The sequence below is a fragment of the Thalassophryne amazonica genome, chromosome 2, assembly GCF_902500255.1.
Source record: "Thalassophryne amazonica chromosome 2, fThaAma1.1, whole genome shotgun sequence".
In the NCBI taxonomy this organism is placed as follows: domain Eukaryota; kingdom Metazoa; phylum Chordata; class Actinopteri; order Batrachoidiformes; family Batrachoididae; genus Thalassophryne; species Thalassophryne amazonica.
The window spans coordinates 103,633,901-103,658,712 of NC_047104.1; the positions used below are offsets into that span (position 1 = coordinate 103,633,901).

At 39.2% G+C, this 24,812-nt stretch overlaps 1 protein-coding gene and 1 long non-coding RNA gene across 5 annotated transcripts in view; one reads left to right on the top strand and one right to left on the bottom strand.

The window, feature by feature from the left end:
• dennd2b (DENN domain containing 2B) overlaps nucleotides 1-24,812 on the top strand; it is a 189,901-nt gene that overhangs the window by 8,457 nt on the left and 156,632 nt on the right. For 2 of the 4 annotated variants that reach the window (XM_034191028.1, XM_034191034.1), the window contains exon 1: nucleotides 6,312-6,483. The exons of 1 other annotated variant lie outside the window; for it this stretch is intronic. In XM_034191028.1, the coding sequence (XP_034046919.1) occupies nucleotides 6,464-6,483 (20 nt within the window). In that variant the 5' untranslated portion in view covers nucleotides 6,312-6,463. Of the gene's footprint in view, nucleotides 1-6,311; nucleotides 6,484-24,812 lie in introns of those variants that run through there. One more of the 4 variants, XM_034191003.1, reaches the window with a different exon arrangement.
• Nucleotides 419-24,484, bottom strand: LOC117528418. Its single transcript, XR_004565766.1, has 4 exons — nucleotides 24,473-24,484; nucleotides 24,153-24,159; nucleotides 19,040-19,045; nucleotides 419-514 (listed from the first exon to the last, which is right to left on the bottom strand). It is a non-coding gene; the product is annotated as an uncharacterized LOC117528418 (long non-coding RNA).

Sequence of the window (24,812 nt, forward strand, 5' to 3'; positions counted from 1 at the left end):
ACTGAAAATCAGCTTAATTTTTCGAACCATGTCCACTTCGATGTGTCTCACAGGTTTAGAAAAAATTCTGATCAAACAAAGCGCCAGTCTCTCAGCAACTTCTCAGACAAAGGAATTCCGATGAGGGGCTGGACGACTCCTCCCACAAGGAGTGCTCACAGGCGAATGACGTCACCGACAGGCGTGGAAAAACTCACGCATGCGCACGAGGGTGCAAGCATGTCTGACGTAAAAACATATGAATGAAATCCATATAGTTTTTGAAAAAAATAAAAAGGACCTATACTTTACGGACAGCCCTCGTATGTTGAAAACATCAACAATTGTCTTGTTTTCACATGAAAATGGTCAGCTTGATGCTTGATGCAAAATGATGAACAATCAGGCCTTTAAAGCTATAATTTAGGAGTGTTTACGAGCACAAATGGAACATAGCATTCATAACCATCTGCTCGTTAGTGTATAATTATCTGCAACAAGGAACCGATGTGTTTTCATAAGCTTAGAATGAGCCCTTCATGGAGGCGGGCCCCCTCATGGAGGCTGTCATGCTGCAGCACCATGTTGATACAGCAACCAGAAAGTAGAAAGAGACATGTCTACTCTGCCTTTTGCATTTTGCAGTGTTGCTACACTGTAAAAAAAAAAAAAAAAAAGGCTGTAAAATTAACAAAAGTAAAAAGAAAAACAATGGAGTCATGTTTAATTTAAGCAATAATGTGAAAAATGTGGAACGAAACTGAACTCTGAATTTAACAGTACAAATTTGTTAAAATAATCATATACCGTTGTAAAATTTACAAATGACTGGAGCTTAAACACAGAAAAACCGTAATACAGTAAAATAATCGGACACGACACATCCAGTCTGAATTTCAGTTTCCTAAGAATTCCACAAAGAGATGATCTGGTGTTAACAGTGAATCCAACCAACTAGTTAAAGGAGGGAATACTGCTGCTGAGTAGGAGATACTAACAGTTTGTACTCTCTTAGCCTCTTTCTACTTTATATTCCATTATGAACAGATGAATACATTACAATGCTTCTGACCACTGACACGCATTCAGAACATACCACAGAAGTTTGTCACGCGTAGGGAATACATGTGGCTTTCTCCTCTTGTTTCTGTCTCCTATAAATTGCTGTTCTTGGATGTTGCTTTGAGGAAATGTGTCCAAACGAACATGCACAAATTGAAGCAGTTTGCATGAGCTGATGTTTTATTACGACAAAGATGTTTTTTATTATTCAGTGATTGCGCCAGAACCACAGTCAAACTGACGAGGTTTCACTTGGATTTAGTTACAGGAAGTCAAGTATACTTATTATATTATATATTTTAGGCCCATATTTATGTTTTTTGCTTACAAAGTTGGAGAAAATAAGAGTTTATATATACTTAGTGAGGTACATAAGTATTTCGACAGTGATGCAATGTTTGCAGTTTTGCCTCTGTCAAGAGAGTTGAAATGGGGAAAAATAATAGAGATGTTCATGGAATGTACATTTGCAGTTTTAATTTGGGGGGGGTATCAAAAACATTCTTTGGAATTATACACACTTCATGTAATATGGAGCTTTGTCAGGAAGAGCATCTGGCATCTCTCTCTCTCTCTCTCTCTCTCTCTCTCTCTCTCTCTCTCTCTCTCTCTCTCTCTCTCTCTCTCTCTCTCTCTCTCTCTCTCTCTCTCTATATATATATATATATATATGAGATTCTGCTGCTTGCTTTTCCATGTGTCTGGGCACTACTTGCAAGGAGCAATGGTTTGTGCTCTTGTTTATAAGACAGATTTTCATATACCTATAAATGATACGCCAATATGATTGGATAAAACACTAAAGAATAAATAGCAATACACCCTTGTGATATTTTTCACAGACCAGTAATATTTTTCATACCACCCAAACAAAACCCACAAAATGAATGTCGCCTTGGTAGTCAGCTAATCCATACATATGCTGTGACGTCACTGCACGTGCGATTCTAGATATTGTCAATGTGTAATTTAATACACCTGTTTCTGTTCTATTCAATGACATTATCAATTGAATGTGTTTGTCGTAGATATTTTCAATGTCTTATTACAACTGTTTAGAAATGTTCTATTTAATAAAATTCTGATTAAAATTGACAGCATTTATTACTATTGCCTTTAGTGTACATGTATATGATAAAATCCTTATCAAGTTGTTCACCAATGAATATGGCTTTATACACACTTCAGAAAACCATACACCCTTCGGCCGAAGGGTGTATGGTTATATTCTGTGTTGATAATATTCTGTTTTGCAGTTGTGAATCTCGCGGTGTCTGGCGGTTCGTGACTCACGGAGATGTCAATTTCAGCAGAGATCCGGTGTCAGGAGCTCAGCACTTGCAGTGTACACATATCTCGTGAAGTATGGACAATAAGACAACATTGGGAAACAGCAGAAGTCCATCACAGGTTCCACACCTCCTCTAGATTACCCTCTCATCTTGGGAGCACGTATAATTGTCATAATCGCCTGTGAACTCACTAAATTAACACCGTCCACATCCTCACTTTCCCATCTTTTACATGCGCTGTGAGACAGCGGAACTCTGCTGGCATTCTGGGAAGTGCAGGCGGCCACCAGGGTATTATGGGAAATGATGAAACACCAAATTGCTGATTTGGTTACTTTCTTTGTGTAATTTTAATGTTCTGACAGAATTCCTCCTACAGTCGAAAAGTACATGTTAAATTGAGACTCCAGTATGAAAACATTCATGTTAGGTTCAGTCTTGGGGCAGGGTTGCTGGATTCACTTTAAGAACACTCACCCTGTTTGTAAACACATGAGGGTGGATCACAGTGCGATAGTAATGTGTCGGCCCCGTGAGGATTTGGCAATGGCAACTGGAAATGCACACTGCTCAATCTGATCTGCTGGCTCAAAAACAGATAGTGGCAGTTTGTTTTTTCCCCCTTTTTTGATAATATATACCTTTTTAAATAAACTGATATAAGCCACGGGCAGCAGATTTGTTTAGTGGATAGCACTGTTGCTTTCACAGTGAGAAGGTCCTGGATCAATTGTAGTTTTGGTCTCTTTATCTAGTTTGCTTGTTCATGACAACTGTGCAGATGGTGGGGGATTTTTATCTAACACATCATCTGTCCATCCATCCATTTTCTATACCCGCCTACTCCAGTACCCGCTTACACCTCTTGCTGTGAGGCATCAGTGATAACCACTAACCCACCATGCCGCCCCATCTAACATATCGGTTTAAGCTATTTTAAGCAATAAAATTCTGAACAATTTGGGGCATGGTCACTATGAATGACAGCTACTCCTGTGGCTCAGGCAGCCTCCCGCTATCCAAAGCAGCTAGCAGTGAGCTGTTCTGTACTCAACCTTTCTGAGCATTTTATCACAAATATCTGCGATAATATTGCTTACTGTGTTGTTAATTGTGCTAACATACTTTCTGATAAGTATGTGCTCCAATATTTCTTTCGAGTGAAATTTTAGTGTCATTTAATTTGGAAGTTAGCAGTATTAGCACTCGTAAGCAGGTATAGCTTTTAGGTGTTACCTTCACTGATAGTGCCACAGTTTCTGAGGCAGTATGTCAGCCATAATTTTTAAAACTTAAATTGAAGTCACAGTGTTATAAAACCTAGTCTACAAAAAATATGTGATATTCATCCAAATCATCAATCAATCAATCAATCAATCAATTTTTTTATATAGCGCCAAATCACAACAAACAGTTGCCCCAAGGCGCTTTATATTGTAAGGCAAGGCCATACAATAATTATGTAAAAACCCCAACGGTCAAAACGACCCCCTGTGAGCAAGCACTTGGCTACAGTGGGAAGGAAAAACTCCCTTTTAACAGGAAGAAACCTCCAGCAGAACCAGGCTCAGGGAGGGGCAGTCTTCTGCTGGGACTGGTTGGGGCTGAGGGAGAGAACCAGGAAAAAGACATGCTGTGGAGGGGAGCAGAGATCGATCACTAATGATTAAATGCAGAGTGGTGCATACAGAGTAAAAAGAGAAAGAAACAGTGCATCATGGGAACCCCCCAGCAGTCTACGTCTATAGCAGCATAACTAAGGGATGGTTTAGGGTCACCTGATCCAGCCCTAACTATAAGCTTTAGCAAAAAGGAAAGTTTTAAGCCTAATCTTAAAAGTAGAGAGGGTGTCTGTCTCCCTGATCTGAATTGGGAGCTGGTTCCACAGGAGAGGAGCCTGAAAGCTGAAGGCTCTGCCTCCCATTCTACTCTTACAAACCTTAGGAACTACAAGTAAGCCTGCAGTCTGAGAGCGAAGTGCTCTATTGGGGTGATATGGTACTACGAGGTCCCTAAGATAAGATGGGACCTGATTATTCAAAACCTTATAAGTAAGAAGAAGAATTTTAAATTCTATTCTAGAATTAACAGGAAGCCAATGAAGAGAGGCCAATATGGGTGATTAACCTTAATTAGCCTGGGCTTTAGCTTGTATGAAAACTCTGAGAAGGGGGTGTGTTCAGGCTTCATTTGTCGTGCCTAGTGTATGTACTGCTGTCTATGGTCATCACGTTTCTTAAAAAAAAGTGTTTGTAGTTTCTGTAGACCAGAGGTCTTCAACTCATTCCAGAAAGGGCCAAGAGGGTGCAGGTTTTCTTTGCAACCACCCACTCCACCAGGTGATTTCACTGATTAACATCATATTGAGCAGATGGAATCAGTTAATCAGTAATCAGTTAATCAATAGACATGCTAACACGTTAGCATGTCTATGGCGTTTTCACTGTTAAAGTTAGCATTAAGCTGCTGGCATTTCAGCATGTTTGTGCATTTGTTTTCAATGGCTCAGCATTTGTTGTCGTAAAAGAGTCAAATGTATTACAAATTATAATATTTTTAAATTTATTTTTATTTATATATTAATAATAATAGCAACAATAATAATAGTAATAATAACTAATAATGCTACAATACAATTTTAGAGAAAGAGACATGAGTCACATGTGTCATTGTGAAATGACCACATAGTTTACAAGTTATACAGAGAATGCTGTACATATAATGAGTCAGGCTACAGTTTTTGATTTAGGTTTTATGGTTAACTGGTTATGCTAATTGCTCATTTGCAGCAACAAAAATACCTCTTTTTTCCACCATATATTTTATAACATTTATATGTTTCAGTGTTGTTTTATGGCAACTCACCACTTTGAGAAAGCAATGCCATTTGAAATAATTATTTTTGTTCTTTATTATAAACTGTTTTATTCTTTATTATTTTATATTTCAACAGCCAAGGGACATTTGACGATTTGTTGATTTTCAAATATTTTAAGTTTTCAAATAATGTTCTGTTGTTAAATAAAGTGATGGAAGGAGAGAAAAATTGTTTCCCTGGCACATTTAAAAAAAAATCCCTGCTAATCCGATTAATCGTGTTAAAACCGCATCAGATTCATCGATGATCCAAATAATCGTTTGTTGCAGCCCTATCCTCTTGGCCTTTTCTATAATGAGTTGAAGACCTCTACTGTAGACACTTGGTGATGCATCAGATAAAAATATATCTGTATTCAGATCTGCACACAAATCTACAACATTATCAATTTGTTGCCCATACAAGACATGCCAGCTATAATACCAACAACAGTAGAAGACACACCTACTTAGATACCAATGAGGAGAACACGGCTAGGCATTAGCCACATTTGTTTTGAAACTGAGAAGTTTAAAAAGGTTTTGGGTACATAATATGATATGTTAGCTGTTTAAACTGGGATTTAGTGGAGGCAGCGCTTGCTACAAGTTATGCCACTGTCTTGGAGTCTGCAGTCCTTTATCAAAACAGCCTGTTTGTGTGCCTGCAGCTTTAAATGAAAAGGAGCTGCTGCTTGCCCCCCGCGCCCTCTGCAACGGGAAGCAGAACAGCAGGAGCATGTGATGTCTGAAATGAGCCATCTCCAGTGAAATGTTTACAGTTTCGCAGAATTACGTCATTTTGTGGATGTTAAACGCAACCCTAACCATATTTATCTACTAAAGAAGTGTAATATAGTCCCTTTAACAGGTTTTTGTAAGAATGCAGGTTGATGTGAAGGACAAGATTATATTGGCTGAAATATATTCACATGTTCTCACCCACTAACAGACTTCAACTCATTCGTCCACGGTCCTCAGCCCACCGTGACAATGAACAAGGCTGAATGCCTGTGTGAGGAGGGCGTGGGGCCAAATCCCGAGAAAAGTGGGGGGCAAACAACGCGTTTCCATGACAACAAGTCCTGCCTCTCTCTCCGGCTTGAAGGAGGCTTTTTTTTTTTCTCCCCCTTTTTTTTGTCGGTTTTGGTTGGAAAGACATGACTCGGAGTGTTTGGAGAAACACAGGTAGTTGGCCAAAGTCTTTCCACGCATAGGCGAGTGGAATTGTGCGTCGTGAGTGGATTATAAAGTGACGATGAACAGAGCCATGGATGAGAGGAGAGAATATGAGGTAACACAAGAAATACAGCTGTAGAAAACCGGCTTAAAAAACAAATCACACAATTAAACAAACGTTCATATCGAATATCGACAGACGCATTATTAAAAACCTGCCGTTGAGTGTTGGAAAAAAAGTTGCAAGGTGCTTTTGAGTGGAGGCAAAATGTTCACGTGACCATATTTGGTCATCGACATGTTAAACGGTGAATCGCTGCTCGAAGCCGCATTGTTGTTGTTTCTTCTGGTGACTCTTTGAATGAAGAAAAATGTCTCAGTGGGTTCTCTGTGGAGCAGTTGATCGCATAGCTGACCTACAACTCAGAGGAACATGCATGGAGAAAGAGATCAGATTTCTCTGTTGGACTACGGGGGGCACATTTTTGGCAACAACTGCCTCTGCGAACATGAAATACGATCATCGCTCATATTTTGCGTTTCTGAGTTTGCTCTAATATTTATACCAACTTTACACACGATAGTACGTTTAAAAGACCACTTCTGTTTGTATCTGAAACGATCAACAAAGTTAGTGGACTGCTGTTGAACAATTACTTTTGTTTGCTCGGATGGAGGATTTTCTGCCGTTTTTCTCAGTTTGTAATCACAGTCAACAAATTATTATTTTAATTTTTGGGTTATTGCTGAGCAAAACAACATATTTGGCATTATAACGTTAAAGGGATCGTATTCTGTGATATATTTATGCCCCCTGTGCTTGGACAGCAAAAACGTAGATGAGTGGGTGAGTGAGCAAGTTAGTCCATCCAAACCATCAAACAATAACCCAAAAACAGTCAGTGCTGTCATGTTGTAACTCACTAAATTAAGAGGACAAGGTCTATTGCACTGTGAACTTTGATGCAAAAGATTGATTGAAAGAGTAACTTTGTTTTGACTGCATACAGTTATATGCAAAGGAAGTGGCTATTCGCACGGCTAGCGTGTCCACTACTTGTATAAACAAACATACTGCATTAAGTGAGAGTTAAAAACTACCGAGAATTGCAGAGTGAAACGTTTTCCGGAAATGCACCTGCTAATGCTCAGAGTGAGAGCAATAAAATACATCAGAGATCACTAATTATTACCACATGAGAGACTTACAATCATGGGTACTTTTCTGTTGTCTTGCTAACTGGGACATTAAAAAACGTGAGACATCTTTTAAATGTAGTTCCCTGTGCTGGTAATGGGGTAGGCTAGTACAGCAAAAATGTAGATGACTGCATGAATAGGCAACTGAGTGAATGTTGGCCACCTGCTGAACACTGGGCGTGTGCTTGTTTGTGTGCTTTGCCCACGGACAACCTTCAGGGGAACATCATCCAACAAGTTAAGCTAGTAACTATGGTGAGAAACATGGGTATGACCAAAAAAAAGAAAGAAACAAGAAAGTAAAGCCAGAAAAATAATAGCTACAGCATGTTGGTTGGACAATACCAAAACCTTTCTTCAGTACTGCAAATTAGTGATTGCAAAGTGAAAACACTCTTCTGGGACATTTCAATACCTTTACAACACCTGTGTTTGAGAACATTCTGTTAAATGGGGCTTCTTTACATCGCCCTTTTGGAACAAATGTTCTCACGTGTGCATAATAGGCTAGACAGGTAGAAGAATTAAAAATGGCGTTCCCTTTATTACTTCATTTGGCAAAGGTATGCATACTCTTCTATATGTTCTCCGTGTAATCTTCACTTGTTAATATATCAATGAGTCATGCCATTCTTGAATGTAAGGTGATGTCATTGTGTATTCTGATGCAGCTCAGCATCAACAGAACTTAAAAATGTGTGACCATTTTCTATTATTGAATTAGTGCTACATTATCTTAACAAATTATATCTGAAATTCTTATCAGTTTATGTTAATAGATTGCTTTTACTGTGTGTGTGTGTGTGTGTGTGTGTGTGTGTGTGTGTGTGTGTGTGTGTGTGTGTGTGTGTGTGTGTGTGTGTGTGTGTGTGTGTGTGTGTGGTGGTGGGGTTTAAGCACTTCTTCTGCCCCAAAAAGGGGTTCTATTGTGCTTGTTCCTCTTCCTTGCCAGGACTGTCGACACAGACACAGAGCTACTGCAGATGTCATCCTCTTGGCTTTATTCAGTATTACTTATACGGTGCATCCAGAAAGTCTTCTCAGCGCTTCACTTTTTCCACTTTTTTTATATTACAGCCTTATTCCAAAATGGAGGAAATTCAGTTTTGTCATCAAAATACCCCATAATGACAATGTGAAAAAAAAATTTGTTTTTGAAGATTTTTGCAAATATATATATATATATATATATATATATATATATATGTATATACTCAACAAAAATATAAACACAACACTTTTGGTTTTGCTCCCATTTTGTATGAGATTAACTCAACGATCTAAAACTTTTTCCACATACACAATATCACCATTTCCCTCAAATACTGTGCATAAACCAGTCTAAATCTGTGATAGTGAGCACTTCGATAATCCATCCCACCTCACAGGTGTGCCATACCAAGATGGTGATTAGATACCATGATTAGTGCACAGGTGTGCCTTAGACTGCCCACAATAAAAGGCCACTCTGAAAGGTGCAGTTTTGTTTTATTTGGGGGGGATACCAGTCAGTATCTGGTGTGACCACCATTTGCCTCATGCAGTGCAACACATCTCCTTCGCATCATCCGTGAAGAGAATACCTCTCCAACGTGCCAAACGGCAGCGAATGTGAGCATTTGCCCAGTCAAATCGGCGACGAACTGGAGTCAGGTCGAGACCCCGATGAGGACGACGAGCATGCAGATGAGCTTCCCTGAGACAGTTTCTGACAGTTTGTGCAGAAATTCTTTGGTTATGCAAACCGATTGTTTCAGCAGCTGTCCGAGTGGCTGGTCTCAGACGATCTTGGAGGTGAACATGCTGGATGTGGAGGTCCTGGGCTGGTGTGGTTACACGTGGTCTGCGGTTGTGAGGCTGGTTGGATGTACTGCCAAATTCTCTGAAATGTCTTTGGAGACGGCTTATGGTAGAGAAATGATCATTCAATACACGAGCAACAGCTCTGGTTGACATTCCTGCTGTCAGCATGCCAGTTGCACGCTCCTTCAAATCTTGCGACATCTGTGGCATTGTGCTGTGTGATAAAACTGCACCTTTCAGAGTGGCCTTTTATTGTGGGCAGTCTAAGGCACACCTGTGCACTAATCATGGTGTCTAATCAGCATCTTGATATGGCACACCTGTGAGGTGGGATGGATTATCTCAGCAAAGGAGAAGTGCTCACTGTCACAGATTTAGACTGGTTTGTGAACAATATTTGAGAGAAATGGTGATATTGTATATGTGGAAAAAGTTTTAGATCTTTGAGTTCATCTCATACAAAATGGGAGCAAAACCAAAAGTGTTGCGTTTATATTTTTGTTGAGTGTATATATATATATATATATATATATATATATATATATTAAATCCACTAGGGCTCTTCCGAGAGCTGGCCACCAGGCTAAACTGAGTGATTGGGGCAGAAGGGCCTTAGTCAGGGAGGTGACCAAGAACCCGATGGCCACTTTGTCAGAGCTCCAGCATTACTCTGTGGAGAGAGGAGAACCTTCCAGAAGGACAGCCATCTCTGCAGCAATCCACCAATCAGGCCTGTATGGTGCAGTGGCCAGAGAGAAGCCACTCCGTCCGTAGTAAAAGGTACATGGTAGCCCCCCTGGAGTTTGTCAAAAGTCACCTGAAGGACTCTCAGTCCATGAGAAACAAAATTCTCTGGAGTTGATGAGACAAAGATTGAACTCTTTATCGTGAATGCCAGGCATCATGTTTAGAGGAAACCAGGCACCATCCTTACAGTGAAGCGTGGTGGCAGCATCATACTGTGGTGATGTTTTTTAGCAGCAGGAACTGGGAGACTAGTCAGGATTGAGGGAAAGATAAATGCCAGGATGAGGGAAAGACGAATGCAGCAATGTACAGAGACATACTGAATGAAAACCTGCTCCAGAGTGCTCTTGACCTCAGACTGGGGAGATGGTTCATCTTTCAACAGGACACTGTTCTTAAGCACACAGCCAAGATATCAAAGGAGTGGCATTAGGATACCTCCGTGAATGTCCTTGAGTGTCCCAGCCAGAGCCCAGATTTGAATCCAGAGAGATCTGAAAATGGCTGTGCACCGATGCTCCCCATCCAACCTGATGGAGCTTGAGAGGAGGAGCTTGCTACAAAGAGGAATGGTCACAACTGCCCAAAGATAGGTGACATCATATTCAAGAAGACTTCAGGCTGTAATTGCTGCCAAAGGTGTATCAACAAAGTATTGAGCAAAGGGTGTGAATACTTATGTACGTGTCATTTCTTAGTTTTTTTTTTTTAATTTTTAATAAATTAGCAAAGATTTATGCTTACTACAATTAAGGGTGGCCTACAAGTAAGTGGCCTTACGTAAGCACTTATCTTGCAAACCAGTCCCGGATAAGCAGTTGAAGATGAGTTGAGTTGTTAGCAAAAATTTCAAACATTTTTTTCATGTTGTCATTATGGGGTGAGAGTAGAATTTTGAGGGGAAAAATGAATTTCCTTCATTTTGGAATAAGGTTGTAACATAACAAAATGGCATATGTGTGTTGGATCTCATGTCATGTGATACAATGAGCACAGCTGTTGCTTTACAGGGAGAAATTTGATCATTTGGACCCAGTCTGCGAGCTTTCAGTGTGGTGTTTGCATATTTTCCGTGTAGTTTGGCAGTTGTGCATTTTATTGTAAAAGGCATGACATTTTGTATATACATAGTTTGATATATAATATAAAATAGATATTGTGCAAAGCTTGTATTTTTTTGTGTGTGTGTGTGCGTGCATGCGTGCATGCGCACATCTATGGAAAATCCAACGATTTCCTCATTATTTTAATTGCTGACTCAAATGTGTTGAATGTCTCTGTGGATGACAGGAAAGTGCAGCCAACATGTGATATGCATATCACGTGATATGTGACATGCATTATCATAAGTGATATTCAGGTGGTATGTCATAATTAGAAAAGTTTTTGATGAAATCTGATGTTTTGCCAACCCTGAATGAGTATTTCAAACATAATTTTTGGTCTGTGCTATATGTGGTTTAAATAGTAATATGGCTTGATTTTTCTTTTCTTGGTTGGAATTCTAGAAGCAGCATTTCAAACCAGTGTGTGGCAAACCAGAAAATAAAACATTACAGTAATAAATTCTACATGAAACAAAAGCACGAACCTTTGATGATGTAGCTACCATTAAAGTGTAGGTGACACGATATGTAATGTTTTTTTGAGTATTTAAGACTAAAATTAAACAACAGTTTGACATTTATCCTTTCCTGGTGCGCAGCTACTGAAGAGATAAATATTCAGGTTTTGAACTGCGCGCCACTAAAAAACAGGAACTTTTGAGCGACTTCCTACATTGGAGAAGAAGGAGGAAGTGACATCAGCAAGAGAAGCATTATTTTAATAGTCCCATTAATTTATGGATTTTTACAGGCTACTGCCCCCACTGAGTGGTTTGGGTTGGTGCTGCACGGTGTTTTCTGTGTCAGAATGGTTAAGTCTAGCTGGCAGAATCCTTTTGATTGGCAGGTGGAACACTTATATTGATAACAGAGCTACTGAACTGAACTGGAAAAACCTCTTTTCGCGACTGCTTCGCTGATTGCAGCCGAAAACAAAACAGTACACCATTTATCCATGTGAAGTTATGATGTGTATATATTGCACAATGGGAGTGGAGGTCCCCGTAAGTGGTCAAGTCCTGCAATATCATGCAGGGTTTAGACGAGACTGCGGTCTAACCTTACCAACCCCTAGTGCAAGCACAGAGGCAACAGTGATGAGGAAAATCTCCCTCTGATGATATTGAGGAAGAAACTTCAAGCAGACCTGACTCAAAGGGGTGACCCACTGCTTTGGCCATTCTACCAAAAAGGTTTAGAATACAGAACACAACACAACAACAATTGACGAGAGACCATGTAGGTGTCCAGTACAATGTCAGAGGGAGAGAGGGTTGGGGGGGGGGGTCATCAAGCCACTCATTGGATCTGTTCCTACAGCAGAGTCCATCCCGCCACAGAAATCATCCAATCCAGCACTGGGATCCAGCCGCATCTTGGGCAGAGAAAAAGAAAACAGAATCAGTCAGCCATAAAATTACACATAGCCTCCTGACATATACGAGGTCTGTGATTAAAAAAAAGCGGTCCTTTTTATTTTTTTCAAAAAATAAATGGATTTGATTCATGTTTTTACGTCATACAAGCTTGAACCCTCGTGCGCATGCGTGAGTTTTGTCATGCCTGTTGGTGACGTCATTCGCCTGTGGGCAGGCTTTGAGTGAGGTGTGGACTCCCCCTCCCGTCGGAATCTCTTTGTCTGAGAAGCTGCAGGGAGACGGCGCACGTTGCTTTATCATATTTTTTCAGGACCGGTGAGGGATATCCGTGTGGACACTATTCGAGAAATTCAGCTGGTTTTCGGTGTAAAGTTTAACAGCTGATGAGAGATTGTGGAGTTTCTTTCGCTTTAAGCACAGCCCACAAAGCGGATCGGCACGGCGCGGTTAGAGGTGGCGTCCGTCTGGCTGTTTCGAGCTGAAAACATCCTAATTTAAAGCTCTGTTCACCCAGGACGTCATCAGAGAACAGAGAAGTTTCAGAAGAAGCCAGCATCAGGAGTTTACCCGGACATTCCACTGTTAAAGGAGATTTTGTAATGAAAGAATGTGCGGACGAATTTGCCGAGTCGGATCCGTGACGACGTGGCAAATCCGTCTGCGCTGCGACATGAAAAACACCTCCGTGTTGAAAACCATTTGTAAAATTCAGGCGGCTTTTGATGGCTTTCAACAAGTGAGTATCTGAGAAATTGTTTAACAGCTTGGGCATGTTCCAACTTATCCATTAAGGTTTAAAAACGGAGGTGTTTTTCCTGTGGTGACCCCCCACGGTCTGGTCCGGCCCGACATGCGAATCTGCCCGCACGTTCTTTCATTACAAAATCTCCTTTAACAGTGGAATGTCTGGATAAACTCCTGATCCCGAATTCTTCTGAAAGTTCTCTGTTATCTCACGACGTCTTGGGTCCACAGAGCCTGAAATTAAGAAGTTTTCAGCTTGAAACAGCGAGACTACGCCGCCTCGGAGCGCAGATTGCCATCAGGTGCCGTGGGCCATCCTTACGGCGACAGTAAAACTCCAAAATCTCTCATCAGCCGTTAAAATTTTCACCGAAAACCAGCTGAATTTATCGAATGGTGTCCACTCAGTTGTGCCTTACAGGTTTTGAAAAAATTTTTATCAAACAAAGCAGCAGTCTCTGAGCCATTCCTAAACAATGAAAAAATCGACGAGAGGGTGGGCCACTCCTCACTTAAAGACTGCCCACAGGCGAATGACGTAACCGACAGGCGTGAAAAAAATGCCCACGAGGGTTCAAGCATGTCTGATGTAATCACACGTGATTCAAATCCATATAGTTTTTGAAAAAAATAATAAGGCCGTTACTTCTCTCACAGACCTTGTGTGTATATATACGTATATATATATATATATATATATATATATATATATATTCATATATATATTCCCTGGTAGTCAGGAGGTTAAGGTATAATTCATCAGGATTAAGCAATAGGAAAGCAGATCTCTGGCCACTAGCCCTAAGCTTCACTAACAGACTCAGACTTTAGATAAAGTTGAGGCCGAGACCCGCTCTGTTTACTAATAAAATTAATTTAAAAGGGTTAATCTCCTCTCTTTTGTTCCCGTTCCATTATTTTGGTACCCCAAGCGAATGGTGGCAAAAAGTGGTACAAGTCAGTTATATTGGTACCCAGCTCTAAATCTGAATGTGGAAACGCAGAATAGTGTACATTATGTACAGTAAAAGTTTCACTTTCAAACAAGAGTAGCTTCACCCACGTTATTTTGAAAATATTGTTACAGTACATATGTCATATTATAGGTGCTTTTGTGTGGCTCATGTCATCCAGTAAGTGTGTAAGTAAAGGGAAAAATGTCTGGAATTTTAAGGTGTGCAAAACTCGATGTAGCCCTGGAAATCTGACAAGTGTTGACAGCTTGTGAAATGACATACATCTTCAACATTCTTAGTTTATGTGAACACAGCCCACTTCAGCCAGCTTGCATTTGTTATTAATTCTTTGGTTCACAGTGGACAAAACTGATCTTTCTGCCACACAATGGCATGTATCAGTGAGTGGGCTCATGCTAGCTTGTCTGCAACTCAGTTGTGACACAGGGAAATTGATGAGAATTGTGAGTTTAACTCATCCTTTTTACATTTCTTCTTGACTTGGTGCAAGTTTTGTGATAACCTCAAAATTGAAACCCAGGATTCTGTGAAACATACAAGCAGGAGGAAAGCAACATTTAAGTGCAGTTTTTATCTCTCTAGTTGTTTTTGAAGGTTGCTGTGTCTGTTCCTTCCTGTTTTTCAGAATAAGGAAAGCTCTTTGTGGACACCCAGGGGCAAAGCTTGTCCATCATGACATCATTGTGTACCAACATTCCAAAAGAAGAAGAAGTGGGGGCAGTTTAAAAAAAGGCTTGTTTTGTGTTCATCGTGTGCCAGGTGCTGATCCTTGAATGTGTACATAGTTGAGTGGACTCTGTTGATTCAAAAAGGATCTAACAGATCCAGGTGGTTCCACCCTCTGCTGTCTTATAGCCTTTTGAAAATGGTCTTTTGTTTCCTTTATATTTTGAAGGCAGCTGTAGTCTGATGGATTCGGCAAATATTAGTACATTCCTGTGTGTAGCGGAGAGCACGGTGTATCAGACGATCTGTCAAATGTGTCAGGGCCAAGGACGCACGGATCCCCGTTTGCAGCATATTTTACCAAACTGACTCTCTCTCTCTCTCTCTCTCTCTCTCTCTCTCTCTCTCTCTCTCTCTCTCTCTCTCTCTCTCTCGATAACAGACTTACTTTTTAACCACATCTCCCTCTCAAGGACACGCAGAACACAATGAACTCATTTATTCCAGCCCAAACATTCTAGTGGAGACATGATGAAATACCATTTTCATGAAAATGGGCTGGGTTCTGAAAAGAATGCATCACATTGGTGCACTTTCCTCATACTCTATTAGAGGTGCACCGATCAGGATTTTTTAGGCCGATCACAGATCACTGAAATTTTGATCTGCCGATACCAATCAAGGCCGAAACCAATCAAGTACATATTTGGATCATGCCCAAAATAAGAATATAGGTCTAATGTATAGGACTATTTTTGCATTAAAACTTAATGATGAAAACAAAAAACATGCATTCAAATAAAGACACTAGAATAAACTGCCAACTTTTGTTTTATTACACTGACTTTGTTCTACCAGGAAGCTTTTTTTTTCCATGTTTCATGTTGCTCAGGTTACAGCCTACAGAGAATACGTTGAGAATGTAAAATACAGCCCTCATTCTATGGGGTTAAAATTGTCTCATTAATATTTGTAAATGCACACAGGATGATCTACAAATAATTGATTGATTAATTGATTTGCAAATGTGTTCAGATATCCACAAATGCAAATTTCATATTTGTAACTTGTAAATTGGTCTTTGCAAATAATGTTGCATTTGCAAAAATAAAACTTAATTTGTAAAAAAAAAAAAAAAATACATTTGGAAAACTGGAAATTGTATTTGTGAATTGAGTTTCAGCATTTGTGGATCACCAATTACATGCATTCATCGCTTTTCTCTGTGACGGAATTTTGAGACATTCTTTTCGCGAAATCCACAGATCCACAAACAAATCAATCAATCAATTCAGTCAATTTTTTTTTTATTTCAAACTTAGTTGTCAATTCCAGTATCATGGCAGTTCACAATATAAGCAAATCAAATGAACAAAGCTTCTTTGTACTCTCTGTACCTCTACACTCATATGAAAAAATAAACAAAATCAAAATGCCTACTGATTCACAAATACACACTCACGCACACTGGATATCCACTAGATGGCAGTGTGGTTCCATTCATTACACAGCAGTCTATTTAGATCTCTCAGAGCCATTTGACTCATTTTGACTTCTGATATGAGCTGGACAGACATGGACTACATTAGATGATGGCGACTGCTGTCCTTGTCCGTCCAGCTCATATCAGAAGTCAAAATTAGTTTAAGTCACAGAGGAAAGCATGTCATGACAGGACCAAGCGCTCCCTGCGCTACTGCCTGCACTGTTGTGATCGGTCCTTTTGATCTGCGCATTTTGCTGATAACTGATCAAACTGATCAAGGCGTGATCGGCCGATAATGATCGGTGCCCGATCGATCGGTGCACCTCTATATCTATCTATCTATCTACAGTGTCTTGCAAAAGTATTCAGCTCCTTGGTATTTCACGCATTTTAATTTGTTTATGGCATTTCAAATACAAAAAGTAAATCAGGCTTCTCAATATAAAAATTTCTAAAATTATCTTCCTTAGACTCAAACTGAAAGTAAATTTATACAACTTGATATAAATTAAATAAAAAATATAAAAGCCAAGATGATGGGTTGCATAAGTAATCAGCCTCTTTGGTATAATACCTGTAAATGATTAGTCAGGGGATGATACATGAACATTTCCAAGTCACTGAATATGTCTTGAACTTTATTTACATCATGTATGAAGAAATACAAACAATATGGCACTCTGTGGTGAATCTGTGTGGAGAAGACAGTTATCAAAAACTGAGTGACTGTGCAAGAAGGAGAAGCGTGAGGAAAGCAACCAAGACATCCAGACAACCCAGAAGAAGTTACAGGCTTCTCTGCCTGTGATTGGAGAAATTGTGCATAGTGCATATTTTGCATTTTGTATCCCCAGTTATACAGCTTCATGATGAAGTGGTGTAGAGGAGGATTTTATTAAAAAGAAGACCTGAAACTTCAGCTATAATTTGCCAGAAGGTACATCTGATATGTAAGCCTATGTTTTGGTGAAAGAAAACCCTCCTGTGTCCCACTTCATCATGAAGCTGTATAACTGGGGATACAAAATGCAAAACATTCACTATGCACAATTTCTCCACTCACAGCAACAGAAGCCTGTAACTTCTTCCAGGTTGTCTGTATGTCTTGGTGGCTTTCCTCACTCTTCTCTTTCTTGCACAGTTGCTCAGTTTTTGAGAACTGTCTACTCCACACAGCTTTACCATAGAGTACCATACTGGTTGTATTTCTTCATAAGTGATGTAAATAAAGTTCAAGACATATTCAGTGACTTGCAAATGTTCATGTATCCATTCCTGACTTGTCTGAAGAAAACTGACAATTAAACTGATTATTTACAGGTGTTATACTAAAGGGGCTGATTACTTATGCAACCCATCATCTTGGCTTTTATATTTTTACTTAATTTATATCAAGTTGTAGAGATTTACTTTGTTTGAGTCTAATGAAGATAATTTTAGAAATTTTTATATTGAGAAGCCTGATTTACTTTTTGTATCTGAAATGCCATAAACAAATTAAAATGTATGAAATACCAAGGGGCTGAATACTTTTGCAGGCCACTGTATCTGTTTATATCTATATATCTGTCTATCTGTATGGTATGTATTTGAAGGGGTTGGTGTCACAAATCACAAAAACAAAAAGACCTTAAGGCACAATGAAATAAGGTGTACAATGTTTAAACAACATTGGAAAACACAAAGTCATTGTTTTATTAAATTGCAATATGAACAACACATTCTCATTGCCAGCTCCTCACTTTTTAGATGTTCAGTTAGTGCCCCTTTGGATAACTTTGATGAGTTAGGTAGCTCATTTTGTGTCACTTTTTTTTTTGTTTTTGTGTTGCATCATTTCTCTTTGATAACAGACAGAACTACTGTATCTGTTTCACGCCCGCATTCATCTATGTGTCGGTGACAGTTATGGCTATTGTTAGGGTTAGTATTTTCCATTGCATTACATAGTGATGCAAAGGGGCTGTCCAACTTTTCTCATATTGATGTTCTGTCAAAATGAACCTTTTGTGACAAAGTATTGATGTTACGTGATCAAGGTAGGGTTCTGAGGTCATTCAGTCGCCATCTTTTTCAGGTCCCCAGATCAAACTTGAAACATTGAGGTTATTGGGCTTTCTGTCACTGGGCCCAGACTTTGGAACAAGGCCCCTGTGATTTTACACACCATCACTGATCTGGGTCTTTTTGTTGTTGTTTTTGTTGTTTACCAACATTCTTTTTATTTTTGCAACATAACAAAAACAAAGAAAAACAATTATATACACAACAAACATTGTCAACACCCCCAATGGTTTATTCCAGTTCTTGGTTTGGTATCAGGTTTGTGAATAATACACTACACATTTTAAAGAAGAAAAAAGAAAACACCTCACACTTTTTTTGTATTGGCCTGAAGGCTGAGGGCCACTGTTCACATGTGTCCAAGCAATTCCATCACATGGGTCAAGTCCATTCTTCTTAGGTAGTAAATGAAGGGTCCTAAATCTGATGAAAATTATGTTGTTGATGTTTTATTGTGTAAGTAATTTTCTCCAAAGGGAGAGTTGTAGATAGCGTGGACAACCATCTGCTTACTCTTGGTCTTCTCATATCTTTCCAAAGTAGGGCTCTTTTTTGCCAATATTATACTTAAGTCTACAAATATTTGTTTTCTTTTTAATCTTCAAATTATCTGGGTATAGACCTAGTGTAAACAACTGTAGGGCACATGAATCTGTAAAAAGTCTTGGATCCCTTGTGTCCCTTCTTGCCAGTTTTTTTTTTCTTTTTTTTTTCTTTTCAGTACAGTATCAAATACAATGGAAAAGTGTACCCTTTTCCTTCTCACATTTTATACAAATATCAGGTATGGCTCTATTATATCAGTTGAGATTTCTGCAGTTATATACGCTTGCATTAACCAGTTATATTGCAGTAATTTCAGGTGGGTATTAGTAGTTCTCAATTGTGCTTCAGAAGAGCACTTGCGCGGTGCCCCAGGGTTTGTGAGTTGTATTTTATTTGCTGATGATTCCACTGTGTTTTGTAGTGGGGATCATTTGGGAAAGATTCTGGGCATGATGGAGAGGGAATCACAGAAGTTCAAAGAATGGTTTGATTTAAATAAATTATTGCTCCATTTTGGAGCAGTAATTTTGCTCCAAAATATGTGCTCCTAATATGGAGCAAAATATTGCTCCATATTAGGAAATAAGCCCAGGGATTTATGCAGACATTTATTATTATATTATTGAAATTGAACTTATAAATGAAACAAAATTTCTTGTGGTTTTTATTGATGATAAATTAAGTTGGAAAACACATATACACTTACTCATCTTCAACCGCTTATCTGGGATCGGGTCGCGGGAGCACCAGCTCCAGCAAGGGACCCCAGACTTCCCTTTTCCAGGCCACATTGACCATGTCTAACTGGGAGATCCAGAGGCGTTCCCAGGCCATTGAGATATAATCTCACCACCTAGTCCTGGGTCTTCCCTTGGGTTTCCTCTCAGATGGATGTGCCTGGAACACCTCCCTAGGGAGGCGCCCAGGGCGCATCCTTACCAGATGCCCGAACCACTCATTTTGTTTGTGAGGAACATTATTATTTGAGAACTCAAAGATTCGACCTGCTGTTAAAAGTCTTTGTGTTTCTGATAAAGTGTAGGTGACACCAAAAATATGCACAAATAATCACTGAAAATGATGAAATGTTAATATTTTTAAAAACTCTTGAACAATAAAAGTTGATGATAAGTGCGCAGATCAACAACAGCTGTCTGAAGCCTGCACTCTATTTCAGCCCTCAGCCTCGGCCATATTGTTGCTACGTCATCACGAGAACAGGAACTGCTGATTCAAGCCCAAATCAATTGTAAACACAGCAGAGGTCGAGCTGTTTTCGGACGATTTTTTCCTAGTGTGAAACCTTTTTAAAGTCCATTCTGAAGGTGTTTCTGAAGAAGCTCTTGGGGACACAGCCTTATGGTTTTGAGCCTTATTTAGACCACAATGAGGGAGACTAAACCTTGGAAGAAAACCTTCAGTCTGACAACAATGACAATAGTGGCAGAGTTCAGAACACAGAATGGTGATTATAAAATAAATAAATAATGCAAGCGATTTTGGCATACAGGAGAGGATAAACGTTTTTTCCCAGCTCTGTGGTCATAATCGACTGATTAAAAAATTTTTTTTAAAAAGTTTGTTTTACTATTCTTGAGATCAGAAAAAAGTGATGAGGAAGTGTGGATTTTTTTTTTATGTTTTTTTTCCTTAGAAACAGGTACATACATTTCAAATCTGAAAAGTGACACGAGGGACTGAAAATATCAGCTATTTTTAAAATAAATATTGTTTCCTTCTTTAATACAGTTAGTGTACTGTACTTTAGTACAGTAAACATGCTATTATTAAATATTAAAACCATTCACACAAAGAGTAAATAATATAGTCTTACCTGTCCATTTCAGTGAGATCATCTTCAGTCTGATGAAAACATATCTACCTTTACAAAACGACATGAAAATAATTTAATTCATTGTCCTGGCGGAAGAAAAGTCCATGATGGTTCGAGTCTCTGCTGTTAACTCTCAGCACCTCATCTACTCATAACGTCTCAGTCTGCACGCGATGAAATTATCCCATGATCGACAAAACAATAAAAATAAAATAATGTGAAAATACTCAGTTTTGCCTCCGTGTTGAGTGGAGACACACAGACCCCGTATGTCCGTGCTCGTCAGTGTAAGTGTTCCACCTGCTAATAAAAAGGATTCTTCCGGCAAGAATTAACAGTTCTGACAGCAAAACCACCTTGCGGCTCTGACCCGAACCACTCGGTGGAAACGGGGCTGTCAGTAGCCTGTAAAAATCCATAAATTAATGGGGCTATTAATATAATGGTTCTCGTGCTGATGTCACTTCCTCCTTCTTCTCCAATGTCGGGACTCATCCGGAAGTTCCTGGTTTTTTTAGTGGTGCACAGTTCAAAATCGGAATATTTATCTCTTCAGTAACTGCGCACCAGGAAAGGATACATTTCAAGCTGTTAAATTTTAGTTTTAAATACTCAAAAGACATTACATATAGTGCCATCTACACTTTTAAGGGTGTTAACATTTGTAATAGGTGTCCTGATAACATTAAAATATTTGGTATTGTCTTTTAAAAAGCTTTATAAAAATCATTTCATTACTTGTTAAAGCAAGATGAATTAGGTGTATCGATTTTGTTTTTGGGTTTGTGCATTCTGTACTGTTCTTTACTTGTTTGTGTTTTGAAATTTTGGTTCAGTGATTAATTTATATTTTATATTTGTTATCATATGTATACATTTTTATTTTTATCATTAAAGGGGTGGCCGTGTATAAGCTTTTGCTTCTGCCTACACCCTTTGGAGCACATGGGTGTGTTGTTAAATTGTTTTCTTTATGAGCTTTTTTTTGTTGTTATTTTTGAGTCTGTGTGTGCCGAATAAATAAATTCATTCATTCATTCATTCATTCTTTAGTACATGCCTCCTCCCACTCTCCCATTGAGATGTCTTCATGTACATCCCCTCTCGATGCCTCCAACCTCTCCACAGATGTCTTTGCACATCCATCTACCAGGCATTTACTGTATATATTTTTAGAAATTAAGCCCTTCTCTACACAGTTCTTAGTCATTTCATTTTCTATAGCAGACACTGAGGGAATGCATAAGATTCGATTTTGTTGTGTTCTAATGAAGTTTCTCAACTGCAGATATTTAAAGACGTGATTAAGGGGTATGTTGAATTTATCAGCTATTTTTTCATATGTCAGCAGCACCTTTTATGGCTTGTAAAGATCACCTATTTTCCTTAGCCCCTTTTTATCCCAAAATTTAAATCCCCTGTCTGCTTTTCCTGAAGAGGAGGAGTCATTTCTCCATATTGGACTGAAGACACAGAGCTAGTATGTTTCTATCAAATATTTTCAACTTAATGCCACACCACAATCATGATTGTTGCTACAGAATATCTTGTGTTCTTTTTAAGGTTTTTGGTGTTTGCTGAGTTCAGATATGTAGGCAGGGGCAGACTTCATTGGAGTCCCTCCATCTCCTTCCAGAGGAGCATCTCTTTCTGTGAAGTAAAACAACAATGTTCTTAAGTGGCAAATACAATAGTTACAGTTATGTCCAGGGAGGTTCCACAAAAATATTGCAGTCTTTTTAGTTAAGAGAACAGGTTACTTGGAGGAGATTTCACAGTTGGTGGCTGCAACATTCTTAAGTCGTGGGAGAATTTTTTTCCCCCCCTCTCTGCATATAGTAAATCAAATCAAATCAAATCAATTTTATTTATATAGCGCCAAATCACAACAAAAAGTTGCCCCAAGGCGCTTTATATTGTAAGGCAAAGCCATACAATAATTACGGAAAAACCCCAACGGTCAAAACGACCCCCTGTGAGCACGCACTTGGCGACAGTGGGAAGGAAAAACTCCCTTTTAACAGGAAGAAACCTCCAGCAGAACCAGGCTCAGGGAGGGGCAGTCTTCTGCTGGGACTGGTTGGGGCTGAGGGAGAGAACCAGGAAAAAGACCTGCTGTGGAGGGGAGCAGAGACAATCACTAATGATTAAATGCAGGGTGGTGCATACAGAGCAAAAAGAGAAGGAAACACTCAGTGCATCATGGGAACCCCCCAGCAGTCTAAGTCTATAGCAGCGTAACTAAGGGATGGTTCAGGGTCACCTGATCCAGCCCTAACTATAAGCTTTAGCAAAAAGGAAAGTTTTAAGCCTAATCTTAAAAGTAGAGAGGGTGTCTGTCTCCCTGATCCGAATTGGGAGCTGGTTCCAGAGGAGAGGAGCCTGAAAGCTGAAGGCTCTGCCTCCCATTCTACTCTTACAAACCCTAGGAACTACAAGTAAGGCTGCAGTCTGAGAGCGAAGTGCTCTATTGGGGTGATATGGTACTATGAGGTCCCTAAGATAAGATGGGACCTGATTATTCAAAACCTTATAAGTAAGAAGAAGAATTTTAAATTCTATTCTAGAATTAACAGGAAGCCAATGAAGAGAGGCCAATATGGGTGAGATATGCTCTCTCCTTCTAGTCCCTGTCAGTACTCTAGCTGCAGCATTTTGAATTAACTGAAGGCTTTTCAGGGAACTTTTAGGACAACCTGATAATAATGAATTACAATAGTCCAGCCTAGAGGAAATAAATGCATGAATTAGTTTTTCAGCATCACTCTGAGACAAGACCTTTCTAATTTTAGAGATATTGCGCAAATGGAAAAAAGCAGTCCTAGATATTTGTTTAATATGCGCATTGAATGACATATCCTTATCAAAAATGACTCCAAGATTTCTCACAGTATTACTAGAGGTCAGGGTAATGCCATCCAGAGTAGGGTTAGTCTGTGAAGAAGATTCCCCATTTACATGAACAAATTGTAATCTATTAGATAAATATGATTCAAACCACCGCAGCGCAGTGCCTTTAATACCTATGGCATGCTCTAATCTCTGTAATAAAATTTTATGGTCAACAGTATCAAAAGCAGCACTGAGGTCTAACAGAACAAGCACAGAGATGAGTCCACTGTCTGAGGCCATAACAAGATCATTTGTAACCTTCACTATGATGAATTCTAAACCCTGACTGAAACTCTTCAAATAGACCATTCCTCTGCAGATGATCAGTTAGCTGTTTTACATCTACCCTTTCAAGAATTTTTGAGAGAAAAGGAAGGTTGGAGATTGGCCTATAATTAGCTAAGATAGCTGGGTCAAGTGATGGCTTTTTAAGTAATGGTTTAATTACTGCCACCTTAAAATCCTGTGGTACATAGCCAGCTAATAAAGACAGATTGATCATATTTAAGATCGAAGCATTAATTAGTGGTAGGGCTTCCTTGAGCAGCCTGGTAGGAATGGGGTCTAATAGACATGTTGATGGTTTGGAGGAAGTAACTAATGAAAATAACTCAGACAGAACAATCGGAGAGAAAGAGTCTAACCAAATACCGGCATCACTGAAAGCAGCCAAAGAGAACGATATGTCTTTGGAATGGTTATGAGTAATTTTTTCTCTAATAGTTAAAATTTTATTAGCAAAGAAAGTCATGAAGTCATTACTGGTTAAAGTTAAAGGAATACTCGGCTCAATAGAGCTCTGACTCTTTGTCAGCCTGGCTACAGTGCTGAAAAGAAACCTGGGGTTGTTCTTATTTTCTTCAATTAGTGATGAGTAGTAAGATGTCCTAGCTTTACGGAGGGCTTTTAGAGCAACAGACTCTTTTTCCAGGCTAAGTGAAGATCTTCTAAATTAGTGAGACGCCATTTCCTCTCCAACTTACGGGTTATCTGCTTTAAG